At 37.3% G+C, this 26,102-nt stretch overlaps 3 protein-coding genes across 11 annotated transcripts in view; all 3 read left to right on the top strand.

Annotated features, from left to right (window-relative positions):
- Positions 1-3,561, top strand: part of LOC127637299 (diacylglycerol kinase iota-like) — a 58,901-nt gene extending 55,340 nt beyond the window's left edge. For all 8 annotated transcript variants that reach the window (XM_052118281.1, XM_052118287.1, XM_052118283.1 and 5 more), the window contains one exon: positions 2,081-3,561. In XM_052118281.1, the coding sequence (XP_051974241.1) occupies positions 2,081-2,197 (117 nt within the window). In that variant the 3' untranslated portion in view covers positions 2,198-3,561. The remainder of the gene's footprint in view (positions 1-2,080) is intronic.
- A 492-nt stretch (positions 3,562-4,053) lies between these two features.
- LOC127637302 (apoptosis facilitator Bcl-2-like protein 14) lies at positions 4,054-11,678 on the top strand. Its single transcript, XM_052118292.1, has 6 exons — positions 4,054-4,146; positions 8,891-9,165; positions 9,450-9,554; positions 10,136-10,194; positions 10,457-10,726; positions 10,941-11,678. Coding segments are annotated over exons 1-6 (750 nt in total). The 5' UTR covers positions 4,054-4,144; the 3' UTR covers positions 10,980-11,678.
- A 191-nt stretch (positions 11,679-11,869) lies between these two features.
- Positions 11,870-26,102, top strand: part of rassf3 (Ras association domain family member 3) — a 53,266-nt gene continuing 39,033 nt past the window's right edge. The window contains exons 1-2 of one of the 2 annotated variants that reach the window (XM_052118288.1): positions 11,870-12,517; positions 25,802-25,935. In XM_052118288.1, the coding sequence (XP_051974248.1) occupies positions 12,067-12,517; positions 25,802-25,935 (585 nt within the window). In that variant the 5' untranslated portion in view covers positions 11,870-12,066. Of the gene's footprint in view, positions 12,518-22,942; positions 23,033-25,801; positions 25,936-26,102 lie in introns of those variants that run through there. The other variant, XM_052118289.1, reaches the window with a different exon arrangement.

Raw genomic sequence — 26,102 nt, 5'->3', positions numbered from 1 at the left:
CAATCAACTTTATATACCTGAGATCCATCTGCATGCCTGTGCTCAGCCATGATGTTTGATCCGTGTCTCAAGCTAATGACGTAACTTCCAGAGAGGCATCACTGAGCCCGTTGTCCACGCCCCAATCCCCTGACTCCACCCCCACGTCCAAACAGTGCCATAAAGTGAAGCGCAAAGGCAAAACGGTATCACGAGCTCACACGTGATGGAAATGCAGATTAAAAGGAGCATTGCAAAATAATTAGTAGGCATTGCAAAGAAAAAGATGTGTGGCAAAATCATTGTTGCCTAAAAATCTGTTGCAGAGATAAAAAAGGATAAAAGATCTTTAGATTATTTTACAACAGTCATTGATTTTTGCAATTAATTACATCTTGGTTTTTGCTATATTTTATTTAAATTTTGCAATTCTTTATTTTTGTTTGCAAAACTTTCTTTTGTTCTCTCGATACTTTATTTTACGTTTGTGATACTTTTTTTTTGTTTGCTCAATACTTTTTTTGTTTTGCAAAACTTTATTTTATTTTGCAATACTTTATATTTTTGCAAATATATGTGGCATGGAATTGATCCCATACAACAGTCTTGTTTTGGAAGTAAAAATCGTATAAATTGTTTCCATATGCGAATTAATTTTTAACTATGTGTAATAAACATTTAAAGACAGACTTACCGTGAGCTCTGTGGTTGTTACTCGATGGTATATGCTTCTATTGAAGCCATCAGTCCACATTATTTATTCTTTATTAAAGAAAAAAGATGTGTTTAATAGCGTTATTTCTGGTGAAAATCTACACTAGCTGTGATTCTGAAGAGAAAAGTTCCACTAATCAAAGAATCGCTGCCGACAATGTGCGCCAAAAGAGCTCTGCAGCGACCGCCCACTCCCATGATGCACTGTGAATGATGCGATCAATGCACTCTCAAACGTCTTGTATATTTGTATAAATCTGGATATTTTACAAGAGACTTAAAATGTATTTGTTCTATATTTAGGATCAACACTAGAATTATATATTTTTTTCATACGTTTTTAATTCAATTACATCATTCGCAATGCTTCATGGGATTGTAGTTCATTCCCTTCTCTAACGATGTTAAGCACAAATTCTTGTACAGAACCTTTGTCGTTTACAAAAACTTTTTGGCTTCAAATCAAAGTTTGTAAAGTTGTGATTCACCTCGGAGCTTGTTGGTTTGGTTCATGGCTTTAATGATTTTATAACTGTTTTATAAAATCCTTTTGCAAAAAATGAATGGAAAAAATGATTTCCGGAACCAAGATGGCTGAAAAAGTGGGCGGACATTGTTGCACTCTATTAACCTTCTAAGTAGTACTAAACATCGCTGTGTAACTTATTCTGCACTGTTTTGATTTGGACAAGTTAGCAACCACCCAGAACACCAAAGTCATATCTGTTTATTAAAGTAGTATAAAGTTGGTCTAGTTCACCCAAAAATGTGAATTCTCTCATCATTTACTCACTTTTACGCCATCCCTGATGTGTATGACTTTATTTATTCTGCAGAACACAAAAGAAGATTTTTAGAAGAATATTTCAGCTCTGTAGGTCCATACAATGCAAGTGAATGGTGACCAGAACTTTCAAGCTCTAAAACTCACATAAAGGTAGCATAAAAGTAGTTCACACAACTCCAGTGGTTTAATCTATGTCTTTAGAAGCGATGCAATCACTTTGAGTAAGAAACAGATCAATATTTAAGTCCTTTTTTACTATAAATCTCCACTTTCACTATTAGAATATGAAAGTGGAGATTTATAGAAAAAAAGATATTGATCTGATTCTCACCCACACCTATCATATCACTTCTGAATGAATCTTAATTTTATGCTACCTTTATGTGATTTTTGGAGCTTCAAAGGTCTGGTCACCATTCACTTGCATTGTATAGAAATACAGAGCTGAAATATTCTTCTGAAAATCTTCTTTTTGTGATCTGCAGAATAAATAAAGTCATACACATCTGGGATGGCATGAGGGTGAGTTTATGGTTTGAGAATTTCCTTCAGACCTTTCTTTTATAAATTGCGATTTGTCCTCTTTTTTTTCTTTTATAGGGAAAAACTCCTAAGGACTGCGCCCTGGATGTTGGAAACTCTGAGCTGGCATCATTCCTGGAGAGCCAAACATTAGATCAGTCCACTGCACATGAGGATCTGGAGACAGCTGTGTGAACGGCTCAATTGCATCCGTTGGAAGATTTTTGCACCCGCACCCAGGGGCTGTCGGCACTCCCCCGAGCATTAGAGTATGCTCACACTCAAAGAGAGAGAAAACGAGAGAACGTGAGAAGGAGAAGAGACAGAAAGGGAAAGAGGTGTATCGAGAACGCCTCAGGGCTGTTGCTGAAAAAGACTGGAGTGAACAGGAAGTGTCTAGCTGTTTGTTTTCCACTGATGTTGCTGTGGGTTTAGAATGTTTTATAGAGGCTCTGTCTTAGCATTTACTTATTTATTGATCTTATTTATTAAACTATTTATTCAATGATTGATATGGTAAAAAGCCGAGACGAGAGATATTTAAACATGCCAGAAATGAAGGCTTTCTGAACTTTCATGCATCATGTGCTGTGCCAAAGACAGGAAGAACAAAGAGATATTGAAGCGGTTCTTCAATGGTTCAGAGTTTGTTTGAGGGAGGAACTTGGGGTACACGTGAGCCTTTATGATGGACAAAATGCTGAGATTTTCCATTTGGAAACCCTGAGGCTGTTAAGACTCTGAAATCTACATAACTACATACTTTACATGTTTCATTTTGATTTGTTTGTGTGCCATTACAGTGTGTGATTGTGAATATATCTTATGGAAACTAGAAAAGATCTGAGCCATATTCAATGCAATATGAATGGATGACATTTGTGCATTTATCTATTTAATATTACATTACATTAATGTTTCAAGGAATCACGGATGTGTGTGCAGTTTTTCCACTGTTGGGAGCTGGTTGGTTTTGCTCCTTTGGCTCGTTTGAAATGCCAAGTTGCTGATAATGATAATGTTGTATGTGGTTAGACTGAATAAACCAAATGAGGGCAAGAAAAACTCTTTGGACAGTGAAACAGAAAAAGTTGCATTCCTGACACTCGTGTTAACAGTCTTGTATCACGTCATCACATAAATGACCACAGATGTGTCTGCATGAAAACTGTCTGCTGTCCATAGGACCACACCGAGCCTTTGATAGATTGATTTACATATGAGTGCTGTGATATCTTGTATTATCAGTTGAGATTTTAAAGCATTATTGTGCATGGAATTTGGTTACCTCTCTGGATGTTTTTACCCCTCAGTAATTATGTAATGAAATGGCATTACTTCTTTCTCATTATTATTTGAAATCGTCCAGTGGTTGTAATTTGCTTTTGTATCTTTTAAAAGATGGGACTATACTTGAATGTTTTTGTTTTTTCCCCATTTCTAAACATCTATTTGAGTGTATGAGGTCACACTCTTTGTGGACATACATTATTTACATAGACATGTGACAGATATCATGTCACAGGAAAACTGAAAGATCTCATTAAAGGACAGTCTGATGGAAAGTACCAGTGTTGTCTGTTTAATGAAAATTAGCAGCTACAGTGTGCATCTTTAAAAAAAAAAAATATATATATATATATATATATGCACTCTTGGCTCACCTGTCCCAAAGTATCACCTGTTTTATCTTATTTATTTACCCTTTATTGCCCTAACTGCAGTAATACAGTAAGTCTTGTTGTAAAATTAAGATTTTTATAGCTGTAGTGTAGTGCATAAGTCATATGAACTACTTTCTTTTGTGGAGGTTGCTTTTTGTCATATTTGGAGACTGACAGAATGAGTAAATGATTACATTTTTGGACGAGCTGTTCCTTTTAAAACGTTGTTGATTACCAAAAATCTGTATAATCTTATTATTTAATAGAAATATAAAATAATCAATCACTCTGAAACGGATGGAGTGGGATCTGCTGACTCACGCACTCGTGAATGCTGACGGGATTTACTCAGTTGGCCGTGTTGTTCGTGTTGAGTGTGAACAGCCCCTTGTCTCCGCCTACAGAGCCAATAAATCAAACGCAGAAGTCTCGATCCACTCCGAGATGGTGTCTGTCACAGACTAGAAAACATCGAATCATGTAAGTGGTTTTATTTTCATAATATTTAACTAGAGAAACCTGTAATAGTGTCTGTCTTAATGTGCTGTCAGTTTTTAGAGTTTTTTCATTCAACTTGGTTAAAACTTCCGTGACTTTGGGGTAGACGTCATTATTAAATGCAGTGGAAATTTGTAAGCCTACAAAAACGGTGTTATTTGAGATTCCGCGAGTTTCATAAACGTAAAGGCACGCATAAGATTTGTGCTTTATGTGAAAAACTTTAAGGAGATATTTGGTGGCGAGTTTATAGATCGAGTCGGTGAACATGCCAGACGCGCGCGCACACACACACACGCGCGCGCACACACACACACACACACACACACACACACACACAAGAGTCAGTCTGTCAACATGTACATAATAATGTACCAAATCCACTTAAACTTCAAGTGCGTAAAGTTACATGTTACTACTCTAACTTCCCTCATAAACGCATTTAGAGAAACAATTGCTCGAGTTTCTTTCGTTTTCACAACGTGAAGTAGGCTAAAGTTATTTTAAATCACCTAATGGTTTCATTAGTAAATGTTCCTGTTTGAATACAAATTAAATCGGCAGAATTTGTGGCAATAATGTTGTTTGCCACAACAATTATTTTTGGCCATCCTTTTCTTAAAAAAAAACAAAACAAACAAGTCAGCGTTTGCGAGGCTCTTACAATGGAAGTAATTTGGACAGTTTTTGGAGTGTTTATAGGCACAATTATGACGCTTATATTTTTATAAAATCACCATTGCGTTATTCTTCTGATAAAACTTGTTTGTTTTTGAGCTCTGAAGCGGTTTATAGCGGGATTACGTGCTTTACGGCGTTACGTCATCATGCAACGTCATCGTGGCAAAGAAGTTGTAAAATAGGCCTAACTTTTAAACTTAATTGGCTAAGACAATGTGCGTTGAATGAACACTCTTTGTGGTACTTTATCCCACATTACATTTTTAAGAAACTTGTAGGTCTTTTCTTTTAAGATGCGCATTTCTTCCTTGAGAAATTGCCTATTAAATGATCAAAATTCCACCAGCAAGATTTATAGTCCTGGAAAATATGCTTCCTTCACAACTTCTCCCCACATAAAACACACAATAATTATTTGATTACCTCTAGAAACAAATCTAGTTTGAAAGGGATGTTAATTTTGTTATGGACCTTTTTAATAAAGGTAACATTATGTCCTATGAGAGGTTTATGTATTTTCATAATTTCCCTATTTCCCATAAAGAATACTTATTGGAGGTTAAATCCACCCCTATTGGCCTTATACAACTAATAAAATACCATCAGTTGTTGTTTGAAAGTAGTGAGAGGATGATGCCAGTGTTGCCTGTGGATGGTTTTAATGTATTATGTTCTCCCTACAATAACAAAGGTATTAGGTTCATTTTTCAATTAAAATATAGTATTTTCCCTAGTGGGAAATTCTACAGGAATGCCCAGATTTCTCATATTAATTGGAAAAAAGCTTTGTTAATTCCTTACAAATTTTGTATTTCCAAATAGGTGCATTTTAACATTCTACATAAGATCTACCCATGTAATGTTATTTTAAGTATTTGGACATTGAGTGCAAGTGCAATTTTTGTGGCATTAATGAGGAAAACCTGGTTAATTTATTTTATAATTGTTGTGCATTTTCAGAATTTTAGTCCAAGGTCCGGTCTTATTTACTCATCTAAAATTATTTAACAGCTCACTCTTGAAGATACCATATGCTCTTATACAAATAAGGATAAGATGAAAGAGTATGTTGTTATATTTATGCTATATTTTACATGGTAAATATTATATTCACAAACAAACATTTGCAAAATGTCAACCTAAATTTAATTGATTCTTGCTTGAAATGGATCATTTAAAGGAATAATTCACCCAAAAATGAAAATTTGCTGATAATTTACTGACCCTCAGGTCATCCAAGATGTATCGGAGTTTCTTTCTTGATCAAAACAGAATTTAAGATTTTTTAGGATTTCATTTCAGGCCTCCTACTTTTAAACAATGCAAGTGAATGTACTCCATTATTTGACGATCCAAAATGCTGATTTAGGGAGCATCATGACTCCAGTCGAAAAATAAAGTTCTTCTGAATGCAAACGATTGACTGTTTTTAGGAACAAAACAATACTTATATACTTTCAAGTACAAATGTTCGCTTCCGTACATCTGTGACGTGCGCTCGTGAGAGGGATGATGTAAACTCGTTGGTATGGTCAGGAAGCGTGTCATTGTTTACGTTAAGAGAAACTTGTTCAGACCACAGTCCAAGCAGCGTTAAATAAAAATAAAAACTAAATAAAAAAACATTTCCAAATAATAATAATAATAATAATAAAAATGTAAACTGCTTCTCGTTTGGTAGGCTGCGTCCTCCGGAGGTCTCATTTGTCGGCCGCATACATCGAGGCTGTCTCGTTTCAGAAAAGTGAGTAGGTCACTTCGAATGCAACCTTCTTACCCACAATTCTTTGCTTCGACGGAAATGTCTAAAAAAACAAAATGGCGCCAATTTGCCCGTAAATATGATATTCAAACGCAAGAAATGTTAATTCCCAAGTTGAAGTACCGCAGTAGATGTGTGCAGAGATGTATAATTATATTAATATATAATTAAAATAAAGTATTAGACTAAAAGTACACCTGTAAAATCTATTTCCTTTTCTCTTTACATCTTTATATCTCCTAAAATGTACCTCATGCATTCCCTTCCAAAGGGACTTTGTTCCCTTCTCACTCGAAGCGCTCGCACTTGTTAGAGATAATGTTATGTGCTGTCATGGCAACCATGTTCCGTTTCCGTTTGTCCTACGAAGGCCGTCTCATTTAAACGAGGCCTGTTGAAAGGAGGACACGCGGTATACTGCAGCCTTCAAAGGGCGTGTCCTACCTAGCACGTAGCCTTCGAAACGAGACGCAGCCAATGACGCGCTTCCTGCCTCCTCCTCCACGTGACATGTGACCTTACCAACAAGCTTACGTCATCCCTATCATGAGCGTGCATCACAGAGATTTTTTTCTAAAAAATGATCAATCATTTGCATTCAGAAGAACTTTATTTGTCGACTGGAGTCATGATGATCCTTAAATCTAAATTTTTTGACCGTCAAATAATGGAGTACATTCACTTGCATTGTTTAAAGGAGGAGGCCTGAAATGAAATCCTAAACACCTTAAATTCTGTTTTGATGAAGGAAGAAACTCCGATACATCTTGGATGGCCTGAAGGCGAGTAAATTATCAGCACAGTTTCATTTTTGGGTGAATTATTCCCTTAATGAAATCTTTCAACCTAATTGTCAGAACATTTTTTTTAATGGACTTTATGGATGAGTTCTTTAGACCAAAAACTCTCTAATTTAAAACATTATATTATGAGAATCCCCCTTGTATTTTTATTTTTTATATTCATTTATTTATTTGCTTCTTTATATTGTAAGAGTATTGTTGTTCATTTATATGTATACTTAATGTAGACTTGAATGGACATGTTTTTTTTCCTGTTTAAGGTGGTTGTTGTTCATTGACAATAAAAAATAGGCCTAACTTTACACAGGCTCTGTCACAATACACCCACTTGCGGTTTTGGTCTTGCCTACTTACCACTTGTCTTACGTACTCGGTGTTTGTGCAAGTACATGTGAAGACTGCTGGTGGCGACAGCTGTTTTTCTGTTCACTCATCTGAAGACTGTTATAGCCTTCTTAAAATAATAAATAACTGAAAATTTGACCTTTGACCTGACATTTATTAAAACATTGCTGGTTGTTGGAAGTGAATTGTGCTGTATAAAATATGTAAGTACATTTTTTTAACGGTTTTATTGTGTGAAAATAATTATAATAGTTACATTTTGATATTCAATACTTTGCACATTAAAACCTGTAAAATTGCATTGTCCATAATTGCTGTAAAATATTACATTTAAGCAATTTCTTTCAACTTTGTTTCTCCATACACTGCATGAAACTTAATTTAACTTTATTCTCTAAACCTGTGTGATCCATTAATAGCTACTAATACAAAACATTAAAATGATATGCTTTGGCTTGACCAAAGACTGCTTTACACAACTTATCAGTGTGTGGTTTTCATACAACAAATAAAAAGCATTACAACATATATTTTAAATACATAAAGATGAGAAGGAAACCGTGGTAGTAGTTGATACATTTTTAATTTAAAGACCATATATTGTATGCTACACAGGCTGATAAATGATCAAAATCAGCAGCAGTTTTAGGCAAGAACAAACCAAATAAAGTGATTACTGGGTGAGAATGATAACAAAGAGGTGTATATAAATATATCTTTTAATTATGATACTGTTATAATGTCATCCCAAACACGTTTTATAATGTTGAATAATTTCATTTAAATTAAAATAAATATATGCTTCACTTACGTTTCGCCTGAAATGGATGTAGTGTGGGTTAAGTGCAGGGCCGGATTACCAATGGGGCCAGTGCCCAGGGGCCCTTGACTACCAGGGGGCCCGGGGGTGCCATGGGCTTTAAGGCTTCGTGATCTAGTTTGGTGATTCCCCCCGCTTGAAAACCCTTTTGGGCATGACCAACAATAAATGTTGGCAATAAAGCTCATTCTAATTCCGATTATTTTAACGGTTACGGATTGCCCCCATTTACTTCCATTGTAAATGCCTCACTGTTGCATGCTTGTACCTTGTCTGTGCCTGCAAAATTCAGTCTCTGTTTGCATATTTATCCAGGGATGAGGAGCAAAGCAACGGTGATGTGCAGGTCCCCGCTTCGGACAGTCCGGAATACAAACTCCTGATTGCGTACACGCGCAAGAGAAGACCCACAGACGCGCGGCTGCAGAAGAACAGAACCGAGAGCAAGACTTGTTCACCTGAAGCACCCGAAGACCACATTCAACTACAAAAAAGGAAGAAAAAAGGGAAATTTCCTGTATTCCTGAAGTGTTTTAAACCCAGTAGAAATGAAGATGATTGTTACCTCCGACAGCCAGCAGCAATTGAAGGTGAGTGTGAGTTGTATTTATCCTCAAGTTAACCCTCAGACGCATACCTCGGGTCTTTTTATTGACCCGGGACTTCATTTCACCCCCTGTACCTTATCCATTTTTTGGAGTTGTCCCCACACTTCTTTAGTATTCATCAATTTTCTAAAATAAATATTGTAAAAAAAACAAATTATAATAGCAAAAATACTAATATTTTTTTGTTTCTAATGGTAAATGGTCTGCACTTATACAGCGCCTTTTTAAGCCTTAATGGTATTCAAAGCGCTTTACACTCATTCCAGATGAAACGGTGGACGATGTGGAGGAGATGGCCAGTAAACTGACGGATATATCAAACTCTGTGCACTTCACTCCATGTGAATTAGAAGATGATTGTGGTAAAGACGGTGAGTTGCTCTCATCTATGGTGTCATTTTTCCCTTTTTATTTCAGTGTCATTTACATACATCCTAATAATCTCTTAACAATCCGATCCGCTCAACCGGATTGAAAAATTGTCATGTAAACTCCTCGAATGACCATCAGATTGACCTTGATCTGAATTACATTTTTAATCTTTAATTTTCACTATCAAAAATACCTTGCTTGTATGCAAATGCACACCTTATCTTTGCTATGTTCTCTTATGTAAAGATGTCTAGTTATAGCTTCCTTGGAATTTTTTTTTACATATGTTAGACCGTCAAACATGCCAAATATGCACTGGGATTCCATGCCGAGATGACTAACTATGTCACCTGACTAGGTGACATAGTTAGTCATTTTTTCCGATAAAGCTTGCAAGCTTCTCACTGTATGGTAATATTTAACCTAAGTGCCACTCTTTGCATGCATAAAATGTTGTTTGTAATATAATGCATATATAACAGTACATTTGTAAAATGCAATTGGAGTGTACTTCAATCTGTGCATGTAAACATAGTCACTGAGATACTTTCAAATTGAACATTTACCTACATTTGTGCAGATATCGTGCAAAGAATTGTGGAGCTGCTACGAGAACATGGTGACAAACTGGATGAAAAGGTCAGTGGAATGAGAAGTCACCTTATTTCAATGAGGAAAATGTTCATGTTGACCACAAGGTGTCACTAGAAACACTATTTTTACCTGCACTTTAATATAGTCAGTTTAAAAGGACAAACAGTTTAGGCTTTAAATGGACTGCATGATCATTACACAGCAAGTCAGACATTATAAAAAGCAGCTTATGCTGGTGTTAACTGTGAAATGATCATTATGTGACATTTTTGGTGCTCATGCTGCGTTTTTGTTTCGAAACCTCTAGATGAAGGCAGACAAGGAATTCAGTCAAGCGCTGCAATCCTCTATGACCTATAGCTTCTTTGAGAAAGTGATGGACACATTCTTTAGAAGAGTTACCCCAGAGGAGCTGCCGCCACAGGAGGAAAAAGAGGATACCGAAGTGGCTCTGATTTGTGAAGCCACAAATCAGCTCTTTGGTGTTGATCACCACCCAATGAACCGGGTGCTGGGCTTTGGTGCCAAGTACCTACAGCACAAATTCCCCACCTGGATTAACAGAAATACTGGCAATGTAAGAGTCTTGCTGATAACACAATCATTGACCTTCGAGCAATAACATAGTTACATCAAACATAATTGCAGATTAAACAAGTTATAGACTTCATCCTGTATCTAGAATTCAATAGAGAAATTGTATTGAAAAAGTCATTTATTCCATCTCGTGTTTCTTAACACGCAAGTAAATATGAATTCATTTTTAGTCCTTTTTGTTATTTTTTTCACAGGTAGACGACGTTGATGAATCTGATGAGGAAGTCCAATAAGCCAAAAACCAAAGAGACATTCTCCTCACACTTCAGCTGACTTCCTCAAGGGCATAGTCCCTTTATTCATATGAAATTGCATTTTAATTCAAAGTTTCTTCAGGGATCTTGCATGCACTACTTTGTTAGAGCCAGTTGTGCAAAGGTGCTTGAAATTGTTCCTGGCAGGCAGCAGATGCCCTAAACCCACGCCCATCCTCAATCCTAACCATAGGCTCAGTAGCCTGCCAGGAACAGCTCGAGGAACCTTCCTGCCATTGAGGTTCTTGGAACATCTGAGATAAAAAAAAAAAAATAAAAAAAAAAAGAGGAAATGGTTTATAGATCTAAATATAAACAAGTAGCAAATGGAATTAAACCAAATGTAGCCTACTGTTTAGCTTGAAACTCAGGTTTATTTATGTCTTAATTGTATATCAAATAAAAATATAATAAAATATTTTTGTAATTTTATGATTTTGGGGGGTGGAATGTTCCTTAGGCATATGTTCCTTACTGGGAATATATCTTGATTAGGTTAAATTATTATTATTTTTTTAATGCACATATTCCAGAATATATTTATTTTCTTAATTAAGCATATAGAAGTTGATTTATAATATATATATAATATATTTAAAAAACAATTTTGCATTATGCATTTTAAAACAATATGAAAAATATTCTGTGTAAGTGCCTATATGACATATTTGGTTTTCAGTGACTTTCTTTTTCAATTATATAACATTAAATCATTTTCAAAATCTGTAATCGTGTTAAATGTTTCTTGCCTTTGGGTCACTTTAACCACTAAGTCACACCTCCCCAGGATTTTTTAACATTTTTTTTTTTTATCTAATTATCTAAAACTGTGACTATCTGCTCGGGTATGCGCTCTGGCAGCTCAGGTGAAACATGACGCTCGTCTCGTGCACCTGTCTTACCTGCTCGAGCACAACACCTACGTCTTAAAGAAATGACTTGGCTGGATGTGTTGGCACTGTATATCAAGTGAAATGTCCTCTCACAAACTTCCAAGAGCAAAATTTGCATATCAACAACTGCCTTTGTTTTTTTGGCATCACTGTTACTCGATAACATTCTCATTATGATGCATCACAATCGGAAGTACTCCCCGCCGCGCTACAGCGTCGTCGTAACGTCGTTAGAGGTGCCTCAGCTGAACCGATTACCCACCTCACGGACGGAAGAAGGTGACCTGATGGAAAGCGCGGAGAAGAATGCACCCAGAGCCAAATCTAGAATGCGCAACGCGAAGCTGAAAGCCTTGAGGGGCCCTCAGTCTCCACAGGGGGCCCGCGTGCCTGCAAACAATGCGCAAAACGACGCGCTACCGCAGGCGGTGGAGAACGGAGGAGCCCGCGCTAGAAAAAGGGGCTATAAACCCCCGGATGTGAGGACGATTTTCGAACCCTCTGACAAGGATCCACGCGTGAAAGAGGAAAGAGGAGAGGGACACGCGTTTTGTGAGGACGCGGCGCACTCATGGTGCGATGTGTGTTTCGGATATATCTTCCATGCTGGTCTGACATGCACAGGTGAGAGAACTTAATATTAATCATACAATATATTGAAACACATGACTACATTTTGAATTGATAAATGTTTGAGAACAGGGAGGTTTCAATTCCACAGTGCTATTATGGATAGTGGTCTAACAGTCCAACATTGGAAAGGTTGAAGGTTCAAAGCCCACAAGGTTTGATCCATTTCATCACTTGGGACATTGTCACAAGTGTCCATTTAATGACTTTGATTAAAAATGGCAAATTAATAAACATTTCATACACGCAACAGGCAATATGTTGCAGCTCTGTGCATGTGAGACTCTTCACACACCAAATATTACCTACTGTATAGGCATGTTGACAGACTGGTTGGGCTTACAAGTTCATGGGGCTGTGGCTTATGCTGTTTTCCACACTTAGTTTATTGTACATACATGTCACAGATGCATTTCTAATAATTATACTAATCAATGTGGAAGACGGCCCTAGCTCATCATTGCAATCGTAATTCATTGACCGAACCGGTCTTATGCAGACTGACCATTTGCTTCTGAAATGTCACCGCCAATGTTAGAAATAAGCGGATTGACGTTCTCATTCCACATTGAATGCCTGGCATTGTTGTCAGCAGTGACAACATTCCTAAAAAGCATATGCAAAGTATTATATTTACCTGTAATCAAACTACAACTTCAACAAAGCTCCTTTTGGAAATGTTAGAACTTAGAATCCTAAAACAACAACAACAAGATTTCCATAGATGTATTACTGGTTATGCCTTCGAGTATTTGATCAAATTAGACCCTCAGACAAGTGTTCTCAATGCCCCCAGTTCTTTCTCTATACCGCTTTTGGTGTCACTTGTCTAAACTAACATTGTGCCCATAGGTTGTCCATTTACAAGTAACAAACATTGTGTTAACTCGAATGGAACAACTGGACAAAGGTAACTTTCACTGACTCGAGTGATCAGGTAATTGAGATAGAGTCACTGGATCGACTGATTAATTTAAAAGCCTGTTTGAAGAACGACCATCCAATTTTCTGTTTCTCCACTGAAGTGAACTACTCTTCAAATCAGGGATGGGAATTGTATGGATTAATTTACATTTACATTTATGCATTTGGCAGATGCTTTTATCCAAAGCGACTTACAGTGCCCTATTACAGGGACAATCCCCCCGGAACAACCTGGAGTTAAGTGCCTTGCTCAAGGACACAATGGTGGTGGCTGTGGGGATTGAACCAGCAACCTTTTGATTAACAGTTACAGTGAGGAAAATAAGTATTTGAACACCCTGCTACTTTGCAAGTTCTCCCACTTAGAAATCATGGAGGGGTCTGAAATTGTCATCGTAGGTGCATGTCCACTGTGAGAGACATAATCTAAAAAAAAAAATCCAGAAATCACAATGTATGATTTTTAAACTATTTATTTGTATGATTCAGCTGTAAATAAGTATTTGAACACCTGTCTATCAGCTAGAATTCTGACCCTCAAAGACCTGTTAGTCTGCCTTTAAAATGTCCACCTCCACTCCATTTATTATCCTAAATTAGATGCACCTGTTTGAGGTCGTTAGCTGCATAAAGACACCTGTCCACCCCATACAATCAGTAAGAATCCAACTACTAACATGGCCAGGACCAAAGACACTAGAGACAAAATTATACACCTCCACAAGGCTGGAAAGGGCTACGGGGAAATTGCCAAGCAGCTTGGTGAAAAAAGGTCCACTGTTGGAGCAATCATTAGAAAATGGAAGAAGCTAAACATGACTGTCAATCTCCCTCGGACTGGGGCTCCATGCAAGATCTCACCTCGTGGGGTCTCAATGATCCTAAGAAAGGTGAGAAATCAGCCCAGAACTACACGGGAGGAGCTGGTCAATGACCTGAAAAGAGCTGGGACCACCGTTTCCAAGGTTACTGTTGGTAATACACTAAGACGTCATGGTTTGAAATCATGCATGGCACGGAAGGTTCCCCTGCTTAAACCAGCACATGTCAAGGCCCGTCTTAAGTTTGCCAATGACCATTTGGATGATCCAGAGGAGTCATGGGAGAAAGTCATGTGGTCAGATGAGACCAAAATAGAACTTTTTGGTCATAATTCCACTAAACATGTTTGGAGGAAGAAGAATGATGAGTACCATCCCAAGAACACCATCCCTACTGTGAAGCATGGGGGTGGTAGCATCATGCTTTGGGGGTGTTTTTCTGCACATGGGACAGGGCGACTGCACTGCATTAAGGAGAGGATGACCGGGGCCATGTATTGCGAGATTTTGGGGAACAACCTCCTTCCCTCAGTTAGAGCATTGAAGATGGGTCGAGGCTGGGTCTTCCAACATGACAATGACCCGAAGCACACAGCCAGGATAACCAAGGGGTGGCTCTGTAAGAAGCATATCAAGGTTCTGGCGTGGCCTAGCCAGTCTCCAGACCTAAACCCAATAGAGAATCTTTGGAGGGAGCTCAAACTCCGTGTTTCTCAGCGACAGCCCAGAAACCTGACTGATCTAGAGAAGATCTGTGTGGAGGAGTGGGCCAAAATCCCTCCTGCAGTGTGTGCAAACCTGGTGAAAAACTACAGGAAACGTTTAATTGCAAACAAAGGCTACTGTACCAAATATTAACATTGATTTTCTCAGGTGTTCAAATACTTATTTGCAGCTGTATCATACAAATAAATAGTTAAAAAATCATACATTGTGATTTCTGGATTTTTTTTTTACATTATGTCTCTCACAGTGGACATGCACCTACGATGACAGTTTCATACCCCTCCATGATTTCTAAGTGGGAGAACTTGCAAAATAGCAGGGTGTTCAAATACTTATTTTCCTCACTGTATGTGCTTTAGCCACTACGCCACCACCACTCCTCCTATTCCTCATTGATTCGTGTTCCTTTTTAGCTAAGAAGAAATGCAATTCTTATTGCATTTACTGCCCTCGGCAGTCTGTTACCAAATTATTAGATCATTTAATATTTTAACAGAACAGATTTGTCGTTATTACATCAAAACTCAACGTGTATCTTGCGGCTTAGTAAGTTCTTGATTCACTAAAAAGAATGGGCTCATAAAACATGTTTAATAGGAAGCATTGTACAGTATGTTTTGCTTTCAAAAGAATCGACTTATAAAGAGTAACTCGTTTGGGAATCAGTAAACTGGTTGCGTTTCGTGCTGTGAATGAACTGGTTCATAAGTGACATTCGTTCGGGAATCAGGCTACATTTGATGTGCTGTATGATTCACTATATATTCAAAAGAATCATCTCATAAGAGTCATTCGCTTGAAAATCAGAGCACTGGTGTGTTTCACTTTTGATTCTAAAGAATCGGCTCATAAGAGTTGTTTGATCGGTAATTGGACTACATTTGTTGTGCTGCATGTTTTGATGTAGATTCAAATGAGTCGTCTCTTAAGAGTCATTCGCTTGTAAATCAGACTGCACTGTTCGCACTGAAATTTTCGCTGTTGATTTAAAATAATTGTTTCATAAGAGTCATTAGCTTGGGGAATCGGACTACACTTGTCACGCTGTATGTTTCGATGTAGATTCAAAAGAATCGTCTCATAAGAGTCATTTGCTTGGAAATCAGAGCACTGGTTGCGCTGTATGTTTCACTTTTGATTTAAAATAATCATCTCATAAGAGTCAATAGCTTGGGGAATCGGACTACACTGGTCATGCTATATGAGTCATTCTGTAGAGTCAAATGAATCGACTCATAAGAGTCATAAGTTCGGGAAACCAACTACTCTGGTGGCGACTTTGAAGAATCTGAAATATAAGATTATAGATTTTTTTTTGTTTTTTGGTCAATACATAATTCCCATACTTTCATTTGTGTTATTTAATAGTTTTGATGACTACTATTATTCAAAAATTTAAAAAGGTAATAATGCATAATACATACTAGGTTTATCCCAACTATTGACTAGTAGTTTATATCTAAAGAAATGAATGAGGTACCTCTATTGTCCACCTCTCTACATTGGATCTTGCTGGTCTTTCAGGACCCTGTTAGCTCGTCTGTATTGTGTCTTGTGCTATTTGACACCCACCTGTTGGCTCTCCTAATGTCCATCTGTCTGTTTGTGTAGTGGCAGTCACAGTGTGTCTACAGAAGGCACACTGCACTGTGATAGCACAACAACAGGTCACAATGGGCCTCCCTTAACCAGCTAACACAATCACAGGGGGAACAACTGTGCCCCTGACACACACACACACACACACACACACACACACACACACACACACACACACACACACACACACACACACACACACACACACACACACACACACACACACACACTAGAGCAGGGGGCTCAATGGCATGAGACTAGAACTGGATAGTAGAAAGAAGCCATGATACAGGTTCAGAGCTTAAGGGAAAAGAAAGAGATTTTATCTAATAAATGCTCTGAAGACCTGCTTGAAGTGTGACTACATGTTTTGGAGTGGATCGTGAAACATGGGTTTAAGGAAAGGGTTTGGAAGAACTTTAAAAAGATTTACAGGATTCCTCTGCCGTTTTCCGACAGTGATGTGGCGCTCAGGAGGACGACTGGAAGTTAGTCTGCTGTGGAAATCTTCTGGTGGGTTCAGCTGAAACAATCTACTTTTTTGATTCAAAAAAGTAATATTTGTACCTAAAAAAAAATCATTTGTTTTTAAATCCTGGCAAATATCATTTTTCTGAAAATAATGATTAAGTCGTGTACGCTCATGTATTCAAGGAAAGTATTTAATCAATTTTACTTGATGGATACACCACATAAATGGTATTGTTACCATAAATTGATGAAGTTTAGGCTTAAAATCAATACATTTCCAATTAAGAATGACTATTCAGTATTATAAGACTAAACTGAACTGTAATGTCCAGCGATGATGTAGTAGCATAGCTAGCATCATAACAAACGGTTCTGAGTTTGTTGGTCGTTATTGGAGAGAATTGAGAGAGAGAGAGAGAGAGAGAGAGAGCGAGAGAGAGAGAGAGAGAGAGAGAGATTCAACTGCCCTTGTCTATTATTCAGGACACTTGAATTAATAAATAACCATGGTGCCACTTTTTTAGCATTCCCAAGTATTGCTCACAAGTTTAACCCAACAATATTCAACCATTACATGGTGATTATGTTATCGATTGCGTGTAGTTTGTGTTCGGTGTGTTGTTATTGTATAGCCGTTTTGTTATTGCTCTGGGCCGTGCAGTCTCTGCTGATTTAATGTTAGCCTCACGCTTTTCAACATAGACGAACGCAGCGTTTAGTTGTGTGATGCTAACATCCACAGACCCCTGGCAGAGCAAACACAGACCACAGCACTAAAAACATCTGACTGTAGGACAGAGTCGAACTCTTTGTCACCAAAGTAAGAAGCTCACAATAACTTGCCAAGCAGTTTCTAATTGTAACGTCTATTCAGTAGAGTTCGACTGAATGAATTAAGTAATGAGAAGTCAGTGGAAAAGAATGGAATGTTTTCTTGACATTTTGTCAGACAGGCGTTGATGTGACCTTAAGACATTTGGGCAGGTGTCCTGTCTGCTGAGTGTTGTTTCAGCGGTCCAATGGAGCCAGAGTGGAATGAAGACTATGTTCCAAAACGTTCCATAAGAAAAGAAGACAAAAATTCCAGGTGGCATTTATTTTTGTGTTGCTCCTAAAACAGTACAGACACAATGAGACAGATAGATGAAAAAAGTAGTTAGACCCTATCTATGCAGTAATCAACAGAGCAAGGACAGGCTTGTCTACTCGTTGAGTCGTCGTTTGCATTGTTGTTGTAAACAGACTTGCGTTGGTTGTCTGATACGAAAAAGACACATTTATCTGATGAGGAAAAAGCACAGGCGACAAAGATAAATCTCATGAGTGAATTGTCCGTTTGATGGACCTCTCTTTATTGAAAGCACCGAAATTGTTGCTCAGAAGTTGCTTTTTTTATTGTTTGGGAAATTTAAAGGAATATTCTGTGTTCAATGCTATTTAAGCTCAATCCACTGCATTTGTGGGATAATGCTGATCACCACAAAAACGTATTCTCGTTCGTCCATTAAAAAAAAAGCAAAAATCAAGGTTACAGTGAGGCACTTACAATTTTTTGGAGGGTTTAAAAACAGAAATGTGAAGTTTATAATTTTATAAAAGCACTTTTCTTCTGTTAAAACGTGTGTATTAATTGGCTATCAAGTTGTTTAAATTGTTATTAAATCATGTGCCCTTATTTATGAGTGTGGAATAAAGTTGAAAAATGCAAAGTAGCGTGAAAGAAGTTACGCATTTAACAGACAGAAGGATTCCTCCATCTGTCCAGCACACACACACACACACACACACACACACACACACACACACACACACACACACACACACACACACACACACACACACCTGTTACACAAGAAGAGAGTGAAAGCCATCTGGTTCATGCTTGCAATCTCCCGACATTGACACCAAAAGCAGCATTTTTGTCTGATTACAGATCTTCATGTTTCTACTTCCTTGTTGCCAGTCAGTCCATAATAACTTTGTAGAGGAAGTGAAATAAAATATCATCATACCATAATACCTAATGAACCTTATGTTTGGACATGGTGGGGAGTTGAAAGAAAAGTTTGATGCAGGTAAAATTATCCATGCTTTTACTATAGTACTATTGTGGTAATTGCGCTTTTTTGGCCATAGTTTTAATGCAATTAACCATGTACCATTACTGCAGTAATATGGTGTTAATATAGTAACCATGTTTAATTGTGTGGTTTACTACGATTTTACTACAAAATACCATTGCGATACTATGGTTACTGTAGTAAAACCATGGTTTATTTTTGTAAGGTAAGGTCAAGGTTAGTGATTGGTGTAGGGTGTCTGTGGGACTCTAAATAAACACAATAATCACAATGCAGTGATGCCCCTATACTGTATTTTAGTATTTAAATATGAGTGCTAATAGCTTCTAACACTGTTTGCACTTAGTGAAAACAGACGCTGCCTTTAAATCTTTTACTGTTTTGATAAATAGTTATGATTGATGACCAATTCAAGTGCTCCAATAAATATTTCACATATTTAATTTGTTAGTTTTTTACCAGGGTTGGGAGGGTTACTTTTTAAACATATTCCAAAAAAAAGTCTGTAAAATGTTATTTGTAATGTATTCCATTAGATTACTCAAGGTCAGTAATGTAATCTACATACTTTGGATTACTTCTTCAGCACTGGTAGATTTTTTAACTTGTTTTGACTATAAAATCTCTCCCAGTACAGTAAGACAAAATACACATGTTAAAAATACTTTCTCTGAAAAACCTAAATATCTTTTGAAGTGTTTCTTCTAAAGAGCATTTTAGATATTGTTACAGAAAAAAAAATACAAAAAAATATGAAGAATACAATTTTTGCCCTTATTTCAAAGGTCTTACTACAGACAAAATATATATATACATTAACTAACGTGGATTTTCTTGATAAAAAAATATGACCGTGATTTGTTTCTGGTAACAGGTGCATGTAAAATGGCTAAAAATAGCAATTTAGCTTAGCATAAAGCTAAATGTTCACATGACGAAGTATAATTCATGACTCATGATTGTTATGAAAGTATATACGATAAGGTTTGGTGAGAAACAATCCAAAATCTAATTTATTATTTATTGAAAATGTTCATTGACTGTTGATCTCCTGTGTGTGTTTATTATAGGGTAGGAGAGCAAAAGTTCACGCAGCGCCCTCGCGACATTGCGGGGTTCATCTAAAAACAGATCTGCCACAGTGATGGTGACAAAAGAACACAACACAGCTGCACACAAAACAGTGAACAGAACTTACTAAACATGTCTATAGAGAATTAATGCATTTCTATGCCCAGCCTTATTTTTGTGAAAGTTTTGGACCGTTGCCAGTTCACGGTGGACGGATAACCTTGTGATCAACAGAAAGTACCTTCGCCTGTCACTGCTGGTTAGGACAAAAACTCTGATTACCATTGAAAATATACCTTTTATTGCATGTTGTTTGCCATCAGGTTTGGACACTGTGTGACTTTGGCTGCCTGTAGCCTCTAATGTGTTTCTGTTTAATTTCCAAGTACTCTGTTCAAAAAATAAGGCTGGGCATAGAAATGTATCAATTCTTCGACTACAAACTCCTCAGACATGTTTAGTAGGTTCTGTTTTCGCTTAAGTTTTCTGTATATCTGCCACGGTTGGTGCTGGGATTTTGTTATTCTGCGGATCAACAGTTTGCTGCACACAGAGATTGATATGTCTCGTGGTAAAGTGGTAAAGCACCTCCAGGTCCAGGTTCTGGTTCTGATCCGCCCTAGAGTACAGTAACTTTTTCTTTTAATAAACTAAGATTACATCTACACTTGAGTTGATGTATGTCATGAATTGGGACACATCTGTTTGTCACACAAGAGCATGAGGATGGTGGTAAATGTACGTTAGCAGTGTTTGCTAAGGTAAGCATCACTATTATGTGATATTAATAATATTACTATTATTATTATTATGCTCATTCTTAGTATGAAGCGTTTTATATAGAGAGACTTCGGCCAGGAACAACTAGCAACTACCCAGAACTTGCGCCTTGTCTGGGAAAGCAACACTCACATGTAAACATTTCTCAATGACAGGTTTGTGTTTAGTGTCTCTGTGCTATATAGGCGGTCTGGAGCCGCTGATGTGTTTGTGTGGGAAAAATATAAAGAGTCTTTCTCTTTCTCTGTCAACATGGCAAGTTTTAGAAATAAGGCCCCACATATTGCACAGACATGCCATTGTCTGAATGGGGCCAGTGTTATTTGAGTGTATGAGTGTGTGAGAGAATTTTCTGTCCTTTGATCGATAGCGCTGTCCCTCATTACAGGAAGTCCAATTAAGGAAGAGACAGGCCTGCACTTCCCACCCACCCTAGAGACTAGAACTGTGTGTGTGTGCGCATTAGCCCAGTTCCTAGACTGACGGGACCGCATCTCTGTGCAAAGAACAGCACTTTAAGCAACCGTTACCCATCATGCCCCATATAAATGATCCACTTAATATGGTGTTTCATCACATCACTTTTAATGCTCATCATTGTATCGTGACATTTTGCTCTTTGCTGTTCAGCTCCTGCATGTTCTCTGTTGCGGGGGCCAGATGTACTTTAGGTATTTAGAACACAGAGAGTGGATTATTGAAACAATGTGCAGGATTTAGATGGTTATCACTACAGAGCTGGAAACAGGAAGTTAGTTGGGCACATGACGTTGTGCAAAAAATATATATTTAGCTTTTTTTAAGGACCACTATGATTTTTACACTTTAACATAATACTTTTCATGTTATCGTACTGTAAAAAAAGTAATGTGACAAAAGAAAAACCCACAGTCTTACACTTTTACATCACTGTAGTATCTGCTGCCTTTAATTTGTTTATTTTAATAGAAAGAAATTATAAAAAAATTATATATATATTTGTATCACAGCTTTTTCATTAGAATCTTATGACGCTTCTGTTGAAGCTGTCAGTGAGTTATTTCAACTTTTCAATATTTCAATATTCAACGTTATTTCAACTTTCAACATTTTTGAAAACAGCGTGTAATACCTAGTGAAGAACTACACTACCCATAAATCCTAAAGAGCAAGATCCACCAATCAGAGTCATGCAGTGTGTGTCTGTATGGACTTGTGGTCAAAAGTGCATACTTTGTTAGGTTGAGTGCATGATACAGAATGGCATATGGAAAAAGGAAGTATACTATAGCTTTTAGAGTAATTCAATTGTCTCATACAGGACGCCTTTTGTCCCGTATTTCAGCACTCATATTACTCAAGCGTACTGTATTCGCGATACAAAAAGTTGGCATAGTAAGATGTGATAAATTGTCAATAAAATCATAATGCAACTCATCATAACTGGATGAAGCACTTGATGCTAAATATCCTTGTTTTATGATTTTGGGGTGAATTATGACCTGTACTTATGAGATTCACATTTTTAATACTGACAGCACTGGACCAACACATCCTTATGAAGTTGTACAGATTATACATACCCTTTTTGAACAGAATAACAGTTATTTGCAGTCTCCCTATGAGAGATGATCTGTAATATGAAAAACACTTTTGAACCGAGTCCTTAAACATATTAATGCACACACGCACAAAGTGCATTCCTCTTCATTTGTCCTTTATGTGACCATCATTTTCTGGCTGAAGTGTTCATCATTTGACAGTCAAATCACCCTACTCAGCACATTGAGAGAGAGAGAGAGAGAGAGAGAGAGAGAGAGAGAGAGAGAGAGGTATCCACAATTAAGCTTCCGCCGGATTGCCGGGCGAGAGAAAGAGATAAGCAGTTTGTCCTTGTGTTGTGAGCGTGGACAGCACAGTATGAGCCGGTTCAACTGATGGTATGCCGTGAGTTTAGACACAGAAAGCCTCTTCAGACATTTGCTGGACTGGTATGGGAGCAGTATTCTGCAAACTTTCTGGCAAAATTACCCAGCAAGTCAAGCGCCAGTCTTCAGGTAGGTCACAACAGTGAAAAAGCGCTGCTGGAATTTTTCAGCCAGTGAGAAATGCCTCATAAAATCATCAAAATCATTTGCATGAATACGCTTTTAAGAATTTGTGGTTATGCGTCGTGTTTACTCAACACAGTGCTAGTGGTGAGATTTGTTGATCAGAGGATGCTCTTTTAGCACCTCCCTCCTGTGTTTATTTTTTTATGCATTTTTTAATTTGATTATTTATTTTCTCCCCAATTTTGCATGCCCAATTCCCAGTGTGCTCTAAGTCCTTGTGGTGGCGTAGTGACTCGCCTCAATCCGGGTGGCAGAGGCCGAATCCATCAGGACCGTCAATCCGTGCATATTATCACGTGGCTTGTTGAGCGTGTTACTTTGGAGACATAGCGCGTGTGGAGGCTTCACGCTATTCTCCGCATCCACGCACAACTCACCACATTATAGTGACCACGAGGAGGTTACCCCATGTGACTCTACCCTCCCTAGCAACTGGGCCAATTTGGTTGCTTAGAGACCTGGCTGGAGTCACTCAGCACGCCCTGGATTCGAACTCATGACTCCAGGTGTGGTAGTCATCGTCAATACTCGCTGAGCTACCCAAGCCACCTCCCGTGTTTATTAATCATCCATCCATTGTGTTCTCAGAGGAACTTGAAGACCAAAAGTAACCTAAGGATATGCTTAAATGGCCTGCTCGAATATTATGTTTTGTTATGATGATCAGGGTTGGGAGGATTACTTTTAAAATGTATTCCACTACAGATTACAAAATACATGCATGTCATTTGTAACATATTCCGCTAGATTACACAAGGTCAGTTACGTAATAAAAATACTTTGCATTACTTCTTCAGCACAGATTGTTTCACTTGTTTTGACTATAAACAGGTTAAAAACAAGTTAACAAAATCAGCCTTACGCAGTGTTGCTTGTATAACAAGATAAAGTAAATGTATCTTGTTTTAAGTATTTTTAGATATTTTTACAGGAACTAACTAGAGAGTAAATATGATATAAAGTTGATTTTCTTAATAGTATTTTTTATTCAGACAATGGTGCATGTAAAGGGCTAGAAATAGCATTTTAGCTTAGCATAAAGCTAAATGTTCACATGGCAATTTACACAAGGTTAACTATTTCTACTGCTCCACACTTTCTGTGTCCACAACAAAATTTTTCCTGATGTTACCATATGTGGATTTTCTCTATTGATCTCCCAAAGTTCCTCAATTACGTCATATCCACCTTTTCACTCATAACAGTGTGAAATACTCTTTATGTGAAGAAAATGTTTTACCGTGGTTCAAACGCTCCTCGGATCGCATCATTTATATGGAAAATGTTTTCCAATTGAATAGACTAAATATTAAATTTAAGAAATGACATTAAAATGCAAAGTAATCTCCTCAGTAATCAAAATACTTATTGAATGTAGCTGTATTCTGATTGACAACGATTTAAAATGTAACTGTAGTGGAATACAGTTACTTGTAATTAGTATTTTAAACACATACTCCTGTTACATGTATTCCGTTACTCCCCAACCCTGATGATGATGATGACCATGACAACTCTTTGATTATCTGTTTAGCTGTTGAAATGTGATTATGTTGTATCATCTAGTAGATTCGGCTAAATCTGTGCATTTTGCTTGATTATATTTCTATGGCATGATTGTAAATAAAATACATGCATACATGCGTGCAAAATAAATATTGACATTATTATAACAATGGATTGTTTTAAGGACTGCAACTAACGATTAATTCAATATTCGATTAATTTGATTATTTCTTCAATTAGACTGATATAACAGAATTGTTCGAGCTTTATTCAAATTGATTTATTAAAAAAACATTTATGATTGTATGCTATAAAAAATATTTTAAAGGTTTAAAATATAAATGTTACAATATAAATTGCATGTAGAATGTACATAAAAGACGTAGAATATTGTAATGTCTTTATTCTATAAATATAAAGGACTCTGAACAGTAACTGTTCTTTTAAAATATAATTTCTTACATTGTACTGTATGCAGTATTTCAAGTTATATAAACCTATAAAAGCAATGTGTATCAAAAGCCACACTTTAATTAAAGTGATTGTGCTCCCTTTCTCTGTTTGATCGGTTTGATTGATGCAAATGCATTTTTCCAAAAAAACATTTATCATGAAAATGCATTTTTAACTACAGTTAAGTGACGTAACTGCCGGAGTTTCTCTGTGCATGCCGCACATATGCGACTAATTATTTTCATTATGGATCATTATTGATTTTATTGATTAGTTGTTACAGCACTAATTTCTTTTGATGTTCAAAGCACTTTCAGTTTTGTTTTGTTTTTTCAAGTTTGGTGTTTTTTACGTCTTTGGAAACACATGCACAATATGTTTAGTAAGTGCACTCTTTTCTATGTTAAAGATTTGCGTGTGTGCCGTGTTATTTGCAAACCAAGACATTTTGCTTTCCATTTAGCTGGACCAGAACAACCATCACATTTCACTAAATTTCCTACTGACCAGAAAAAATTTATTAGTGGTGCTTGCTAAGGTAAGAATATCATTGAGACATAGGGTGGACTCTAGCAGCCCCCATATTACCCTAGCAACCACATAGCAACCCCCTGGCAACAACCCAGAACACACGTTTACCAAAAAATGTCAAACTTGTTCCATTTAATCTGGCAAGAAGTGTACAAGAGGAATTATTTTAGCAAGTGTGCTGTGGATTTACATTGCATTTTTGTCTTGTGTCCTCTCCTCCAGGTTGTAAATACACGTGTCATGCCCAGTGCCGTGACCAGGTGGCGCTAGACTGTCATCAGAATGGATCTTCTAATGGCTGCCCACTCAGTCCTCTTGCTCAGGACCACCTTAACAACAACCAGTCATCACACAGCGTGAGTCCGGAACATATATATATTCAGTTCAGGTTCATCTCAAATATCATTTATAATCTGAAATACTGAACAAACACACTCACACATAACATAATGTCACCAGTCACAGTCATCTCTCATGTATTTGCTAGTAATGTTCAATCATGACCACAAGAGGGAGAACAATT

This window comes from Xyrauchen texanus, chromosome 45, assembly GCF_025860055.1.
Source record: "Xyrauchen texanus isolate HMW12.3.18 chromosome 45, RBS_HiC_50CHRs, whole genome shotgun sequence".
NCBI classification, from domain to species: domain Eukaryota; kingdom Metazoa; phylum Chordata; class Actinopteri; order Cypriniformes; family Catostomidae; genus Xyrauchen; species Xyrauchen texanus.
Note: the sequence above shows the minus strand (reverse complement) of the source record. Positions and strands in the feature narration are given on the sequence as shown.

Bases quoted from the DNA above. Each gene is read 5' to 3' on its own strand.
- LOC127637302 (XM_052118292.1), top strand. The intron at 9,166-9,449 runs GTGAGTGTGAGT...CACTCATTCCAG, and splicing joins ACAGCCAGCAGCAATTGAAG to ATGAAACGGTGGACGATGTG. The intron at 10,727-10,940 runs GTAAGAGTCTTG...TTTTTTTCACAG, and splicing joins TTAACAGAAATACTGGCAAT to GTAGACGACGTTGATGAATC.